The sequence below is a fragment of the Lagenorhynchus albirostris genome, chromosome 2, assembly GCF_949774975.1.
Source record: "Lagenorhynchus albirostris chromosome 2, mLagAlb1.1, whole genome shotgun sequence".
NCBI lineage: Eukaryota > Metazoa > Chordata > Mammalia > Artiodactyla > Delphinidae > Lagenorhynchus > Lagenorhynchus albirostris.
The window spans coordinates 151675545-151693577 of record NC_083096.1 but is presented as its reverse complement, the minus strand read 5'-3'; the positions used below and the strand labels follow the sequence as shown (position 1 = coordinate 151693577).

Below are 18033 nucleotides of genomic sequence, written 5' to 3'. Positions count from 1 at the left end.
GCAAGAAGAACTACGGTCCTGCAGCCTGTGGAACAAAAAACACATTCACAGAAAGATAGACAAGATGAAAAGGCAGAAGGCTATGTACCAGATGAAGGAACAACATGAAACCCCAGAAAAACAACTAAATGAAGTGGAGAAAGGCAACCTTCCAGAAAAAGAATTCAGAATAATGATAGTGAAGATGATCCAGGACCTTGGAAAAAGAATGGAGGCAAAGATCAAGAAGACGCAAGAAATGTGTAACAAAAACCTAGAAGAATTAAAGAACAAACACCTAGAAGAATTAAAAAACAAACAAACAGAGATAAACAATACAATAACTGAAATGAAAAATACACTAGAAGTAATCAATAACAGAATAACTCAGAAGAATGGATAAGTGACCTGGAAGACAGAATGGTGGAATTCACTGCTGCAGAACAGAATAAAGAAAAAAGAATGCAAAGAAATGAAGACAGCCTAAGAGACCTCTGGGACAACATTAAACACAACAACATTCACAGTATAAGGGTCCCAGAAGGAGAAGAGAGAGAGAAAGGACCCGAGAAAATATTTGAAGAGATTATAGTCGAAAAGTTTCCTAACATGGGAAAAGAAATAGCCACCCAAGTCCAGGAAGTGCAGAGAGTCCCAGTCAGATAAACCCAAGGAGAAACATGCCAAGACACATAGTAATCAAATTGACAAAAATTAAAGACAAAGAAAAATTATTGGAACCAACAAGGGAAAAATGACAAATAACATACAAGGGAACTCCCAAAAGGTTAACAGCTGATTTCTCAGCAGAAACTCTACAAGCCAGAAGGGAGTGGCATGATATATTTAAAGTGATGAAAGGGAAGAACCTACAACCAAGATTACTATACCTGACAAGGATCTCATTCAGATTCGAGAGAGAAATCAAAAGCTTTACAAGCAAGCCAAAGCTAAGAGAATTCAGCACCACCAAACCAGCTCTACAACAAATGCTAAAGGAACTTCCCTAAGTGGGAACCATAAGAGAAGAAAAAGACCTACAAAAAAAAAAAAACCCATAACAATTAAGAAAATGGTACTAGGAACATACATATCAATAATTACCTTAAACGTGAATGGATTAAATGCTCCAACCAAAAGACACAGGCTTGCTGAATGGGTACAAAAACAAGACCCATATATATGCTGTCTACAAGACATGCACTTCAGACCTAGGAACACATACAGACTGAAAGTGAGGGGTTGGAAAAAGATATTCCATGCAAATGGAAATCAAAAGAAAGCTGGAGTAGCAATACTCATATCATATAAAATAGACTTTAAAATAAAGAATGTTACAAGAGACAAGGGAGGACACTAGATAATGATCAAGGGATCAATCCAAGAAGAAGATATAGCAATTATAAATATATATGCACCCAACATAGGAGCACCTCAATACATAAGGAAACTGCTAACAGCTATAATAAAAGAGGAAATCGACAGTAAGGAAATAATAGTAGGGGACTTTAACACCTCACTTACACCAATGGACAGATCATCCAAACAGAAAATTAATAAGGAAACACAAGCATTAAATGATGTAATAGACCAGATAGATTTAATTGATATTTATAGGACATTTCACCCAAAAACAGCAGATTACACTTTCTTCTCAAGTGCACATGGAACATTCTTCAGGAAAAGTCACATCTTGGGTCACAAATGAAGCCTTGGTAAATTTAAGAAAATTGAAATCATATCAAGCATCTTTTCTGACCACAATGCTATGAGATTAGAAATCAGTTACAGGGGAAAATAAAAACATAAAATATACAAACACATGGAGGCTAAACAATACACTGCTTAATAACCAAGAGGTCACTGAAGAAATCAAAGGGGAAATCAAAAAGTACTTAGAGACAAATCATGATGAAAACACAATGATCCAAAACCTATGGGATGCAGCAAAAACAGTTCTAAGAGGGAAGTTTATAGCAATACAGTCCTACCTCAAGAAACAAGAAAAATCTCAAATAAACAGTCTAACCTTACACCTAAAGGAAATAGTGAAAGAAAAACAAAACCCAAAGTTAGCAGAAGGAAAGAAGTCATAACGATCAGATCAGAAATAAATGAAAAAGAAAGGAAGGAAACAATAGCAAAGATCAATAAAACTAAAATTGGTTCTTTGAGAAGATAAACAAAATTGATAAACCTTTAGCCAGACTCATCAAGAAAGAAAGGGAGAAGACTCACATCAATAGAATTAGTAATGAAAAAGGAGAAGTAACAACTGACACTGCACAAATACACAGAATCATGAGAGATTACTACAAGCAACTATATGCGAATAAAATGGACAACCTGGAAGCAATGGACAAATTTTTAGAAAAGCACAACCTTCTGAGATGGAACCAGGCAGAAACAGAAAATATAAACAGACCAATCACAAGCATTGAAATTGAGACTGTGATTAAATATCTTCCAGCAAATGCGCAGGATCAGACGGCTTCACAGGCTAATTCTATCAAGCATTTAGAGAAGAGCTAACACCTATCCTTCACCAACTCTTCCAAAATATAGCAGAGGGAGGAACACTCCCAAACTCATTCTATGAGGCCACCATCACCTGGATAACTAAACCAGACAAAGATGTCACAAAGAAAGAAAGCTACAGGCCAATATCACTGGTGAACATACACGCAAAAATCCTCAACAAAATCCTAGCAAAGAGAATCCAACAACACATTAAAAGTATCGTACACCATGATCAAGTGGGGTTTATCCCAGGAATACAAGGATTCTTCAATATACGCAAATCAATGAATGTGATAAACCATATTAACAAACTGAAGGAGAAAAACCATATGATCATCTCAATAGATGCAGAAAAAGCTTTTGACAAAATTCAACACCAATTTATGATAAAAACCCTCCAGAAAGTAGGCATAAAGGGAACTTACCTCAACATAATAAAGGCCATATATGACAAACCCACAGCCAACATCGTCTTCAATGGTGAAAAACTGAAACCATTTCCACTAAGATCAGGAAGAAGACAAGGTTGCCCACTCTCACCTCTGTTATTCAACATAGTTTTGGAAATTTTAGCCATAGCAATCAGAGAAGAACAAGAAATAAAAGGAATCCAAATCGGAAAGAAGAAGTAAAGCTGTCACTGTTTGCAGATGAGATGATACTATACATAGAGAATCCTAAAGACACTACTAAAATTGACTAGAGCTAATCAATGAATTTGGTAAAGTAGCAGGATACAAAATTAATGCATAGAAATCTGTTGCATTCCTATACACTAACGATGAAAAATCTGAAAGAGAAATTAAGGAAACAATCCCATTTATCATTTCAACAAAAAGAATAAAATACCTAGGAATAAACCTACCTAAGGAGACAAAAGACCTGTATGCAAAAAACTATAAGACACTGATGAAAGAAATTAAAGATGATACAGGGCTTCCCTGGTGGTGCAGTGGTTGAGAGCCCGCCTGCCGATGCAGGGGATGTGGGTTTGTGCCATGGTCCGGGAAGATCCCACATGCTGTGGAGCGGCTGGGCCTGTGAGCCATGGCCGCTGAGCCTGCGTGTCCGGAGCCTGTGCTCTGCAACAGGAGAGGCCACAACAGTGAGAGGCCCGTGTGCTGCAAAAAAACAAAACAAAACAAAAAAGATGATACAAACAGATGGAGAGTTATACATGTTCTTGGATTAGAAGAATCAACATTGTGAAAATGACTATACTACCCAAAGAAATCTACAGATTCAATGCAATCCCTATCAAACTATCAATGGCATTTAGCACAGAACTAGAACAGAAAATTTCACAATTTGTATGGAAACACAGAAGACCCCGAATAGCCAAAGCAATTTTAAGAAAGAAAAACAGAGCTGGAGGAATCAGGCTCCCTGACTTCAGACTATACTGTAAAGCTACAGTAATCAACACAGTATGGTACTGGCACAAAAAGAGAAATATAGATCAATGGAACAGGATAGATATCCCAGAGAAAAACCCACACACCTATCCTCAAGTAACCTATGACAAAGGAGGCAAGGATATACAATGGAGAAAAGACAGTCTCTTCAATAAGTGGTGCTGGGAAAACTGGACAGCTACCTGTAAAAGAATGAAATTAGAACACTCCCTAACACCATACACAGAAATAAACTCAAAATGGATTGGAGACTTAAATGTAAGACCAGACACTATAAAACTCTTAGAGGAAAACATAGGAAGAACAGTCTTTGACATAAATCACAGCAAGATCTGTTTTGATCTACCTCCTAAAGAAAGGGAAATAAAAACAAAAATAAACAAATGGGACCTAATGAAGCTTTAAAGCTTTTGCAGAGCAAAAGAAACTACAAACAAGATGAAAAGACAACCCTCAGAATGGGAGAAAATATTTGCAAACTAATCAAGGGAGAAAGGATTAATCTCCAAAATATATAAACAGCTCATGCAGCTCAATATTAAAAAAACAAACACTATGTATATGTATAACAGATTCACTTTGTTATATAGCAGAAACTAACACACCATTGTAAAGCAATTATACCCCAATAAAGATGTTAAAAACAAACAAACAAACAACCCAATAAAAAAATGGGCAGAAGACCTATATAGACATTTCTCCAAAAAAGACGTACAGATGACCAAGAAGCACATGAAAAGCTGCTCAACATCACTAATTATTAGAGAAATGCAAATCAAAACTACAGTGAGGTATCACCTCACACCAGTTAGAATGGGCATCATCAGAAAATCTATAGACAATAGATGCTGGAGAGGGTGTGGAGAAAAGGGAACCCTCTTGCACTGTTGGTGGGAATGTAAATTGATACAACCACTATGGAGAACAGTGTGGAGGTTCCTTAAGAAACTAAAAATAGAATTACCATATGACCCAGCAATCCCACTACTGGGCATACACCCAGAGAAAAACATAATTCAAAAAGACACATTCACCCCAGTGTTCATTGCAGCACTATTTACAATAGCCAGGTCAGGGATGCACCCTAAATACCCATCGACAGACGAATGGATAAAGATGTGGTACATATATACAATGCAATATTACTCAGCCATAAGAAGGAACGAAATTGGGTCATTTGTAGAGACGTGGTTGGATCTAGAGACTGTCATACAGAGTGAAGTAAGTCAGAAAGAGAAAAACAAATACCATATATTAACGCATATATGTGGAACCTAGAAAAATGGTACAGATGGACCGGTTTGTAGGGCAGAAATAGAGACACAGATGTAGAGAACAAACATATGGAGACCAAGGGGGGAAAGTGGTGGGAAGTGGTGGTGTGATGAATTGGGAGATTGGGATTGACATATACACCCTAATATGTATAAAATGGATAACTAATAAGAAAAGAAAAAGAAATATGTAGAAGAAATATATGAACTAAGTATAGGAAAATGAAATATGGAGGGAAGTTATTTTCCACAACAAAGGAGACTATCTAGTACACATTATTTTGTAACCTGAAGAAAGCAACCCTAATTTAGATATTTATGTTGTAACCTACTTTTTTCACTTAAAATAGTATAATCTGTTTACCTGCCATTAAATCTTCTTCTAGAACATTATTTTAATAACATGCCATAATTTATTTACTCAGTCCTTTATTGTTGGACATCTACGTTTTTCCCAGTTTCTTGCTATAGGAAAGAATAACATAATATATACCTCCTAGACAAATTTTTATGCATATCCTTTATTTCCTTGGGATAAATTCCAGCAAGTATAATTATAATTATAACTGCCTATCATAAAATTTCAAATACTGAAGAGCTATATAAAATAAAAAGCATACGTTCTTCAGAATTTTACCCTTCAGCAGTAACCACTTTAAGTGGTTGCTATGTATTTCTCATGTTTTTCTATGTTTATGCATATATTTTTTATTCTAGTTTTATTTTCTTTTAAGTTGAATCATTTTACTCTATTGCTTTGGAATTTGCATTTTTAACCTAACAATATAACATGGACATCTTATTAGCCACTTAGTAGCTGCATCACCTTTGGCAAGTTTCTTATCCTCTGTGCCTGTCCACGCCTACCTCATAGAACCAGTGTGTGGATTGGATGAGTTATAGCAGTTGGCTTGTATCAGTGTCTGGCACATACTAAGCACTTGTATCAGTCAGGGTTCAAACAAAGAAGTAAAACCAATAGGAGTCATATATATTTATCAATAATAAGAGATTTGTTACAGAGAGCTGGTCTTATACAGTTGTGGGAACAGGTTACACAGTCTGTAAGCCTGTCATCTTTGTTTCTTATGCTGGAACTCAAAGTCCACAGGGCAACCAGTCAGGAAGTGAAAATGGATATAAAGTGAGGGAGAGCTGGAACCCATGAGCACAAGCTGAACTGCAGAAGCTGGCCTGGAACCCAGGTCAGTTTCACAACCTCCAACCTTGATAAAGTAGGGAGAAGCTGGTCCGCCTCATCAAGAAGCTGCAAAGACCTGGCCCAGGAGATCGAGAAGATGAAGGAGGATGAGAGGGAAGGTGGAGCAGTTGCAGACCCAGCTGTCACCTCACGCCACGGTGAGCAGCAGATAAGCATCAACAGTATGAGCTGCAGAAGCACCTGCTCTGACTTTCCAAGTGTAAAACTGCTTCACTTCCACCCTCCAAATCTTGAGCAAATAGATCTCTTGTAGCCCACTCTAACCAGAAACATACATGGAAGGAATTCCTACCCAAGTTGACACATTTTACAAAGCCACTACTACCAAGGTGTTATTATTGTTGTTATTTCTATATTCGATGTTACTGTTGTCAAAATCATAATCTTCTTCTCTTCAGCGAAGTGGAATATTCATTTTGGCTAGAAAAAAAATGTTTGGGGATAAGGGAAGTGGCAAAAAAAAAAAAGAGGCTAGAAAGATAAGGTAGGCTTGGTCATGCTGAGCCTAACTAGCCACATTATGGAGTTTGGACTTGTTTATGGGTGAGATTTGTCTATAGTTTTCCTTTCTTGTGTCTTTATCTGGTTTTGCTCTTAGGGTATGCCGGCCTCATAGAATTAGTTAGGAAGTGTCCCCTCTTCTTCAATTTTTCTGGAAGAGATTGTAGAGAATTGGTATCATTTCTTCCTTAAATATTTGGTAGAATCTGGGCCTAGTGCTTTATTTTTTGGAAGGCTATTAAGTATTGATTCAATTTCTGTAATAGATATAGGCCAGTTCAAATTATCTATTTCTCCTTGTGTAAATTTTAGTAGATTGCATCTTTCAAGGAATTGGTCCATTTTATCTGTTATCCAATTTGTGGGCATAGAGTTGTTCATACTATCCCTCTATTGTCCTTTTAATGTCCATAGGATCAGTAGTGATGATGATGATCCTGCTTTCATTTCTGATATTAGTGATTTGTGTCTTCTCTAGCCTGGCTAGAGGTTTATCAATTTTATTGAGTTTTTCAAAGAACCAGCTTTGGTTTTCTGGGTTTTCTCTACTGTTTTCCTGCTTTCAGTTTTATTGATTTCTCCTCTAATCTTTATTATTTCTTTTCTTCTGCTTTATTTAGGCTTATATTAGTCTTCTTTCTCTAGTTTCCTAAAGTAGAAGCTTAGATTATTGATTTTCAATCTTTCTTCTTTTATAATATTTGCATTTAATGCTATAAGTTTCTCTCCAAGCACTGCTTTTGCCACATCCCACAAATTTTGTAAGTTGCGTTTTCATTTTCATGTAAACTACATGTACTTTAAAATAATTTTAAGATTTGTCTTTAACACACGTATTGTTTAGATAGAAGTATGTTTGTTTAATCTCCAAATATTTTGTGATTTTCCACCTTTCTGTTATGGATTTATAGTTTCATAATATTTTAAGCAGTTGTATAGCATTTTGTTACATAGATATATCACAATTTATATAAAATGTTTTTTAGACTTTTTGCTGTTATAAAATAATTTTTTTTAATATTTTATTTATTTATTTGGTTACGCTGGGTCTTGGTTGCAGCAGGCGGGCTCCTTAGTTGCAGCTTGCCGGCTTCTTGGTTGTGGCATGCAAACTCTTAGTTGCAGCATGCATGTGGGATCTAGTTCCATGACCAGGGATCAAACCCGGACCCCCTGCATTGGGAGCATGGAGACTTAACCACTGTGCCACCAGGGAAGCCCCTAAAATAATTTTATAATTAATATCCTGACACATAAGACTTTGTAACTATAATGAAGTATGAGAAGTGTTATACTAAGGGAGGTTTAGGATGCTCAGATAACACATAGCAGGGAGACCTAATTTGGTCTAGGAAGCTCAAGAAAGCCTTCCTCAAAGAAAGCTATTTAAGCTGAGTCAAGTAGTTGTTATGGTAAAACTAAGTGGAAAATATCAGGCAAAGGAAGGCCTGGAAGAGGAGGATAGGGAAAAGGTTGGAGTTGCAGGGGAGGAATAAGTGTGGAGAATGACTTGTTTCAGGAAGTGAAAAGTGCATTTTGCCTGGAACAAAATGTTTGAGGGTAGAGGAAGTGGCAAGAAAATGAGGCTAGAAAGGTAAGCTAGCTAACAAACCATATTAAAGGAATTCCCCCACTGCTGAGAGCCCGGCTGGGTTCAGTCCTTGGTCGGGGAAATAAGATCCCAAAGTCCAAAAAAAGAATTTTTATTTTATCTTAAGAGTAAAGGAGAATGCTACAGCAGTGTTAACACGGGTGCATTAGTATCAATAGTGTTTGTAACTAACAACCCTATATTAAAGCAAGAAAATGATGGGATTCAACTCATAAAGCACTCAGAACAAGTACAAAGAATATAGAATCCCCGGGACTTCCCTGAGGGTCCAGTGGCTAAGACTCCTTGCTTCCACTGCAGGGGACATGGGTTTGATCCCTGGGCACGGCCAAAAAAAAAAAAGAAAGAATAAAGAATTTGGAATTAGAGCCCTACCTCCAACTTTTCCTAGCCGTGTGACCTGGAGCAAGTTAATTAAACCTCTCTGTGCCACAGCTTCCTCTGGTAAATAAGGAAAATTATTTATTCTTCATAGGGTGGTTTTCAGGAGTGAGAGAGAAAACTAAGAAAAGCTTCTGTCACAAAGGAGTTTCCTTTGATGTTGTTCCCTTTATCTTACGGACACCTACCTTACCTCAGTGAACCAAAAAAAATCCCCTGTGCCCAGTATAACAAATTTAGGTCGAAGAGTTTCTTTTGCAGAGCTTTGCAATTCACAGTGTGGTTTAATGTACATTAATTGCCTTCAGGAAACTCCTAGATCAGAATATGAATGAGCTACAAGAGCAAGTGAAAATCTTAAAGGATAAAGAGAATCAACTGGAAATGACCAGTTCTCAGCAACAATCCAGAATTCAGCAACAAGAGACCCAACTTAAACAACTGGAAAATGAAAAAAGAAAATCTGATGAGGTAAGAAAGCAAATAGGTATGCTTCTCAGTTTCCCTATTCCCTTAGACCTAATTGATAGCTAATAAGAGCTAATAATTATTGAATGCCTAGCACTTTACCCATGAAGTTTAGTCAGGATTCATTCAGGAAAGCAGAATCTACTCTAGGTATTGCAAGCAAGAAGGAATTTAACACGGGGAAGAACATGCTTACAGAGCTGTTGGAAGGGAGAGGTAGGGGTGAGTAGAAGGTTGCCAGCTTTCAATAAATCCAGAAGTTCAGAAATCACAGGGAAACCAACTCCTGCAGCACCAAAGTGGGAGATTTACAGGAACTCTCCCTGAAGCCCTTACAAAAGTCTCATCTGCTATCTTCCCTTTCATCTACCTGGTAGTGTTACCCAGATACTGGATTTGCCTCGTGGTAGGTGTTGAGCCAAAAGATACAGCCAAGCCAAAGAACAGGAGAAGGAAGGGTTTGTTACTTGCAGCAAGTAAGAACACCAGGGCTCTCTCCCAAAGCAGTGTCTCCTTGAACAGCAAAACTGGGGAAGTTTTAAGCTAAGGGTACGTGCATATTCATGAAGGAGCTTGAGCAGAGGAGAATTCAGCATAGAATTGGGGCAAAGGTCCATAGAGTCCAAGCTTTAGTTGATTGAAGTCATGAGAGTCAACATCATCATGCTGTCCTCCACCTAGGTGGGGGTCTTACTTCCTGTAGAAATCAAAGACGTGTATCAGATTGTTATGTATATCCCTTGAGGAGGAACTAGGACTAGATTTATCGCTGAACTATTGTTTCTTGACTGCTTTTCCTTTGTTCTTACATTCCCTCACTTCCATTTAGATCATTAATTACTGAGACCTGTTCAAGGGCAAGCATCGTGGCCAGGCTTAGATCACAAAATGGATTAGGCCAAAAATGGCTTCTGTCAAGAAAGCCATGCCTGGTTCTTTCTCCAGGGACCCCCTACCATATCTGCTTCGAGTAGTGCTAGAGGAGAACAGTGGCTTTTCCTATGCTTTCCCCCATGCTTTCCAAACTGTGTGCAGCTGCCTTTCATTTGCAGAAACCAAACTGGAACTCTGCTGTCAAGGGAGTTTGGGAAAAGTTTTCAGACTTCCAACCTTGCAGCACAGGGGACAGCTTAGAAAAATAGGGGCCCTGGTAAGCAATGTCACAGTCCACTTTGTATAATCAGCTTCCAAACAAACCCTTTTACCCAATATTTAACCTTTTAAACAATAAAAAGAATAGTATGCTTGAAAAGCAAGAAGAACTACAATTCTCCAGCCTGTGGAAGGAAAACCACATTCACAGAAAGATAGACAAAATGAAAAGGCAGAGGACTTTATACCAGATGAAGGAACAAGATAAAACCCCAGAAAAACAACTAAATGAAGTGGAGATAGGCAACCTTCCAGAAAAAGAATACAGAATAATGATAGTGAAGATGATCCAAGACCTCAGAAAAAGAATGGAGGCAAAGATTGAGAAGATGCAAGAAATGTTTAACAAAGACCTAAAGAATTAAAAAACAAACACCTAGAAGAATTAAAAAAACAAACAAACAGAGATGAACAATACAATAACTGAAATGAAAAATACACTAGAAGGAACCAATAGCAGAATAACTGAGGCAGAAGAATGGATAAGTGACCAGGAAGACAGAATGGTGGAATTCACTGCCATGGAACAGAATAAAGAAAAAAAGAATGAAAATAAATGAAGACAGCCTGAGAGACCTCTGGGACAACATTAAATGAAACAACATTCACATTATAGGGGTCTCAGAAGGAGAAGAGAGGAGAAAGGACCCGAGAAAATATTTGAAGAGATTATAGTCGAAAACTTCCATAACATGGGAAAGGAAATAGCTACCCAAGTCCAGCAAACACAGAGAGTCCCAGGCAGGATAAACCCAAGGAGAAACACACTGAGACACATAGTAATCGTATTGACAAAAATTAAAGACAAAGAAAAATTATTGGAAACAACAAGGGGAAAATGACAAATAACATACAAGGGAACTCCCATAAGGTTAACAGCTGATTTCTCAGCGGAAACTCTACAAGCCAGAAGGGAGTGGCATGATATATTTAAAGTGATGAAAGGGAAGAACCTACAACCAAGATTACTATACCCAACAAGGATCTCATTCAGATTCGAGGGAGAAATCAAAAGCTTTACAGACAAACAAAAGCTAAGAGAATTCAGCACCATCAAACCAGCTCTACAGCAAATGCTAAAGGAACTTCTCTAAGTGGGAAACATAAGAGAAGAAAAGGACCTACAAAAAAAAAAGCCATAACAATTAAGAAAATGGTACTAGCAATATACATATAGATAATTACCTTAAACGTGAAGGGATTAAATGCTCCAACCAAAAGACATAGGCTTGCTGAATGGATACAAAAACAAGACCCATCTATATGCTGTCTACAAGAGACCCACTTCAGACCTCGGGACACATACAGACTGAAAGTGAGGGGTTGGAAAAAGATATTCCATGCAAATGGAAATCAAAAGAAAGCTGGAGTAGCAATACTTATATCACATAAAGTAGACTTTAAAATAAGGAATGTTACAAGAGACAAGGAAGGACACTAGATAATGATCAAGGGATCAATCCAAGAAGAAGATATAACAACTATAAATATATATGCACCCAACATAGGAGCTCCTCAATACATAAGGCAACTGCTAACAGCTATAAAAGAGGAAATCGACTGTAACACAATAATAGTGGGGGACTTTAACACCGCACTTACACCAATGGACAGATCACCCAGACCGAAAATTAATAAGGAAACACAAGCTTTAAATGACGCAACAGACCAGATAGATTTAATTGATATTTATAGGACATTCTATCCAAAATCAGCAGATTACACTTTCTTCTCAAGGGTACACAGAACATTCTCCAGGATAGATCACATCTTGGGTCACAAATCAAGCCTCGGTAAATTTGAGAAAATCGAAATCATGTCAAGCACCTTTTCTGAGCACAACGCTATGAAATTAGAAATCAATTACAGGGGAAAAAAATAAAAAACACAAACACATGGAGACTAAACAATACATTACTAAATAACCAAGAGATAACTGAAGAAATCAAAGAATACCTAAAGACAAATGACAACAAAAACACAATGATCCAAAACCTGCAGGATACAGCAAAAGCAGTTCTAAGAGGGAAGTTTTTAGCAATACAAGCCTACCTCAAGAAACAAGAAAAATCTCAAATAAACAATCTAACCATACACCTAAAGGAACTAGAGAAAGAAGAGCAAACAAAACCCAAAGTTAGTAGAAGGAAAGAAATCATAAAGATCAGAGCAGAAATAAATGAAATAGAAACAAAGAAAACAATAGCAAAGATCAATAAAACTAAAAGCTGGTTCTTTGAGAAGATAAACAAAATTGATAAACCTTTACCCAGACTCATCAAGAAAAAGAGGGAGAGGGCTCAAATCAATAAAATTAGAAATGAAAAAGGAGAAGCTACAACGGACACTGCGGAAATACAAAGCATCCTAAGAGACTACTACAAGCAACTATATGCCAATAAAATGGACAACGTTGAAGAAATGGACAAATTCTTTGAAATGTATAACCTTCCAAGTCTGAATCAGGAAGAAATAGAAAATATGAAAAAACCAATCACAAGTAATGAAATTGAAACTGTGATTAAAAATCTTCCAACAAACAAAAGTCCTGGACCAGATGGCTTCACAGGTGAATTCTATCAAACATTTAGAGAAGAGCTAACACCCACCCTTCTCAAACTCTTCCAAAAAATTGCAGAGGAAGGAACTCCCAAACTCATTCTATGAGGCCACCATCTCCCTGATACCAAAGCCAGACAAAGATACTACAAAAAAAGAAAATTATACACCAATATCACTGATGACTATAGATGCAAAAATCGTCAACAAAATCCAACAACACATTAAAAGGATCATACACCATTATCAAGTGGGATTTACCCCAGGGATGCAAGGATTCTTCAATATATGCAAATCAATCAATGTGATACACCATATTAACAAATTGAAGAATAAAAACCATATGATCATCTCAATAGATGCAGAAAAAGCTTTTGACAAAATTCAACACCCATTTATGATAAAAACTCTCCAGAAAGTGGGCATAGTGGGAACCTACCTCAACATAATAAAGGCCATATATGACAAACCCACAACAAACATCATTCTCAATGGTGAAAACTGAAAGCATTTCCTCTAAGATCTGGAATGAGACAAGGATGTCCACTCTCACCACCATTATTCAACATAGTTTTGGAAGTCCTAGCCATGGCAATCGGAGAAGAAAAAGAAATAAAAGGAATACAAATTGGAAAAGAAGAAGTAAAACCGTCACTGTTTGCAGATGACATGATACTATACATAGAGAATCCTAAAGGTGCCACCAGAAAACTACTAGAGCTAATCGATGAATCTGGTAAAGTTGCAGGATACAAAATGAATGCACAGAAATCTCTTGCATTCCTAGACACTAACAACGAAAGACCAGAAAGAGAAATTAAGGAAACAATCCCATTCACCATTGCAACAAAAAGAATAAAATACCTAGGAATAAACCTACCTAAGGAGGTAAAAGACCTGTACTCAGAAAACTATACGACACTGATGAAAGTAATCAAAGATGACACAAACAGATGGAGAGATATACCATGTTCTTGGAATGGAAGAATCCATATTGTGAAAATATTGGACTATACTACCCAAAGCAATCTACAGATTCAATGCAATCCCTGTCAAATTACCAGTGGCATTTTTTACAGAACTAGAGCAAAAACATCTTAAAATTTGTACGGAGACACAAAAGATGCCAAAGCAGTCTTGAGGGAAAAAAGTGGAGCTGGAGGAATCAGACTCCCTAACTTCAGACTATACTACAAAGCTACAGTAATCAAGACAATATGGTACTGGCACAAAAACAGAAATATAGATCAATGGAACAGGATAGAAAGCCCAGAGATAAACCCACGCACCTATTGTCAACTAATCTATGACAAAGGAGGCAAGGATATACAATGGAGAAAAGACAGTCTCTTCAATAAGTGGTGCTAGGAAAACTGGACAGTTACATGTAAAAGAATGAAATTAGAACACTTCCTAACACCATACACAAAAATAAACTCAAAATGGATTAGAGACCTAAATGTAAGACCAGACACTATAAAACTCTTAGAGGAAAACACAGGAAGAACATTCTTCGACATAAATCACAGCAAGATCTTTTTTGATCTACCTCCTAGAGAAATGGAAATAAAAACAAAAATAAACAAATGAGACCTAATGAAACTTTAAAGCTTTTGCACAGCAAAGGAAACTGCAAACCAGACGAAAAGACAACCCTCAGAATGGGAGAAAATATTTGCAAACTAATCAACGGACAAAGGATTAATATCCAAAATATATAAACAGCTCATGCAACTCAATATTAAAAAAAAACCCAATCAAAAAAGGTCAGAAGACCTAAATAGACATTTCTCCAAAAAAGACATACAGATGGCCAAGAAGCACATGAAAATCTGCTCAACATCACTAATTATTGGAGAAATGCAAATCAAAACTACAGTGAGGTATCACCTCACACCAGTTAGAATGGGCATCATCAGAAAATCTATAGACAATAGATGCTGGAGAGGGTGTGGAGAAAAGGGAACCCTCTTGCACTGTTGGTGGGAATGTAAATTGATACAACCACTATGGAGAACAGTGTGGAGGTTCCTTAAGAAACTAAAAATAGAATTACCATATGACCCAGCAATTCCACTACTGGGCATATACCCAGAGAAAACCATATTCAAAAAGACACATGCACCCCAATGTTCATTGCAGCACTATTTACAATAGCTAGGTCATGGAAGCAACCTAAATGCCCATCAAGAGACGAATGGATAAAGGAGATGTGGTACATATGTACAATGAATATTACTCAGCCATAACAAGGAATGAAATTGGGTCATTTGTAGAGACGTGGATGGATCTAGGGACTGTCATACAGAATGAAGTAAGTCAGAAAGAGAAAAACAAATATCGTATATTAACGCATATATGTGGAACCTAGAAAAATGGTATAGATGAACTGGTTTGCAGGGCAGAAATAGAGACACAGATGTAGAGAACAAGCATATGGACACCTAGGGTGGAAAGCGATGGTGGGGTGGGGGGGTCGGCGGGGGGCTGGTGGTGGGATGAATTGGGAGATTGGGATTGACATATATACACTAATATATTTAAAATAGATAACTAATAAGAAACTGCTATATAAAAAATAATTTTAAAAATTTTTTAAAAAATGAAGAGTAGTATGCTTTCCTCTAATAGGATGCACTATCACTCATATAAATGAAGATGAAATCTCAGAACTTAGATTGGGACTTGAACCCAGCCAAAACCCACATTGGGACTTGAGCCCACTGTCTTAATTGAGATCACACACCTGGTCTCAGGAATTAATGAAGCTGAGGTTCTTCTGTCTCATCTCAGAAAGAATTCAGTGGATAACAAAGTGATAGGTAAGAAGTGGATTTATTTAGAGAGAAACATATTCCATAGACAGAATGCAGTCCATCTCAAAAGGCCAGAGCTGCCCTGGGAGAAACTCACTCCACAGACAGAGTGTGGGCCATCTCAGAAGGTGAGAGGCCCCGAAATATGGCGTGGTTAATTTTTATAGGCTGGGTAATTTCATAGGCTAATGAGTGGGAGGATTATTCCAACTATTTTGGAGAAGGGACAGGGATTTGCAGGAATTGGGTGACTGCCCACTTTTGGGACTTTTATGGTTGGCCTCAGAACTGTCACAGCACCTGTGGGTGTGTTGTTTAGCTAGTTACAACGAGCATATAATGAGGCTCAAAGTCTACTGGAAGTCAAATCTTCTGCCATCTTTGACCTAATCGGTTCCAACCAGTTTTTGTTGTATCCTCAACAGCTATGTCATTCTTTTAAAGGTTGTGCCCTGCCTCCTGTTTCATTGATACACTTAACTTCTCAGAGTCCCAGCAGCGTCTGTGGTCATTTGGGGTTAATGTTAATTGCTGCTTCTTCAGTCTCAATCCACATGGATATACTAACTTTAAAACTTAATTATGGGATAGGGAGGGTGGGAGGGAGGGAGACGCAAGAGGGAAGACATATGGGAACATATGGTTATGTATGACTGATTCACTTTGTTATAAAGCAGAAACTAACACACCATTGTAAAGCAATTATACCCCAATAAAGATGTTAAAAAAAAAACAAAAAAAAAAACTTAATTATAAGTTAACTACCAATAATACAATAACACATGTTTTGCCAATGAGGTATAGGTTTGAAAAGCCACTCCCATTCCAGCTCTTGGTTTCTTTCCCATATTCTGGCTCTGAGAGAAACAGCATCATATATCAATCAATGGTTAAAAGTTTAGACATCATCTTATCGGACATCACTGAACCTCAAAAGATGTTTTCACCTAGCCAGCATCATAACTACATCCTCCATAGGTCTTTCCACTGTTTTGCAGGTTTGTTTTTTTTACTGGATAGTGGGATATAGGGTGAGACCAATGACTCTCATATATATGAGCTTTTGTTTCACTTCTCTTAGTGTAAAATGATTTTCTTGGTCAGAAGCCATGTTGGGTGGTAGTATATCATGACAAGAAATAAAGAATTTGGTAAGTCCACAGATGGTGGTCCTGGCAAAAGCATTGTGGACAGAGAAAGCAAATCCGTATCTAAAATGAGTGTTTCCTTACTATGTATAAAATAGATAACTAATGAGAACCTATTCCATAGCACAGGAAACTCTACTCAGTGCTCTGTGGTGACATAAATGGGAAGGAAATCTAAAAAAGAGTGGATATATATGTACGTATGACTGAATCACTTTGCTGTACAGCAAGAAACTAACAACATTGTAAATCAACTCTACTCCAATAAAAATTAATGAAAAGAACAAAAATAAAATGAGTGTCTCTTTCACTGAGGACAAATTGTTGTTCTCTGCATGGTGGAAGGGGTCCAGCGTAATAAACCTACTACCAGGTGGCTGCCTGGCCCCCCAACTGCCATAACAGTTGCTCAACATTGATCTGTGCTTTTAGCAAGTTGAGTGGATTAGCCTTGGTGACTCCTTATAAAATATATTCCTGCCCCCATGCACTTTGCACATGAGCCCACTGAGTGAGCAAATAGATAGAAAAAGAGGCTAAGTGACATCCAGAATGTACTATTTTTTCCACCTGATTATTGAGAGCCACCTCTTCTGTGGAAGCCGTCTGCTGAGCAGAAACACATGTAACACATATACGTTCACACTCTAGGCCTGTGCTGTCTAATATTGTGTCAACTAGCCACATGTGGCTAAGTTAATTAAAATTACATAAAATTAAAAATTCAGTTCCTCAGACACACTAGGCACGTTTCATGTGCTCAGTAGCCACGGGTGGCAAGTGACCACCATGTTGGAAAGTGCAGACATAGAACATTCCCACCGATTGGACAGCATTTCTAGTCCAGGCCCCTTTTCCAGGCCTCTTTTTCATCAGTCCTCCAATATTATTCTTTCCAAATCCCTGATCATCTGGCCAAACTATTAGAAACTTTCTATAAATTAGCATAGGTCCATGCCTCTGGACATCTCCCTTTCCAGGCAAAG

General features: G+C 37.5%; 1 protein-coding gene across 1 annotated transcript in view; it reads left to right on the top strand.

The window, feature by feature from the left end:
- LOC132514880 (phosphopantothenate--cysteine ligase) overlaps positions 1–18033 on the top strand; it is a 179319-nt gene that overhangs the window by 134398 nt on the left and 26888 nt on the right. The window contains exon 18 of the mRNA XM_060140355.1: positions 9213–9375. Within this exon, the coding sequence (XP_059996338.1) occupies positions 9213–9375 (163 nt within the window). The remainder of the gene's footprint in view (positions 1–9212; positions 9376–18033) is intronic.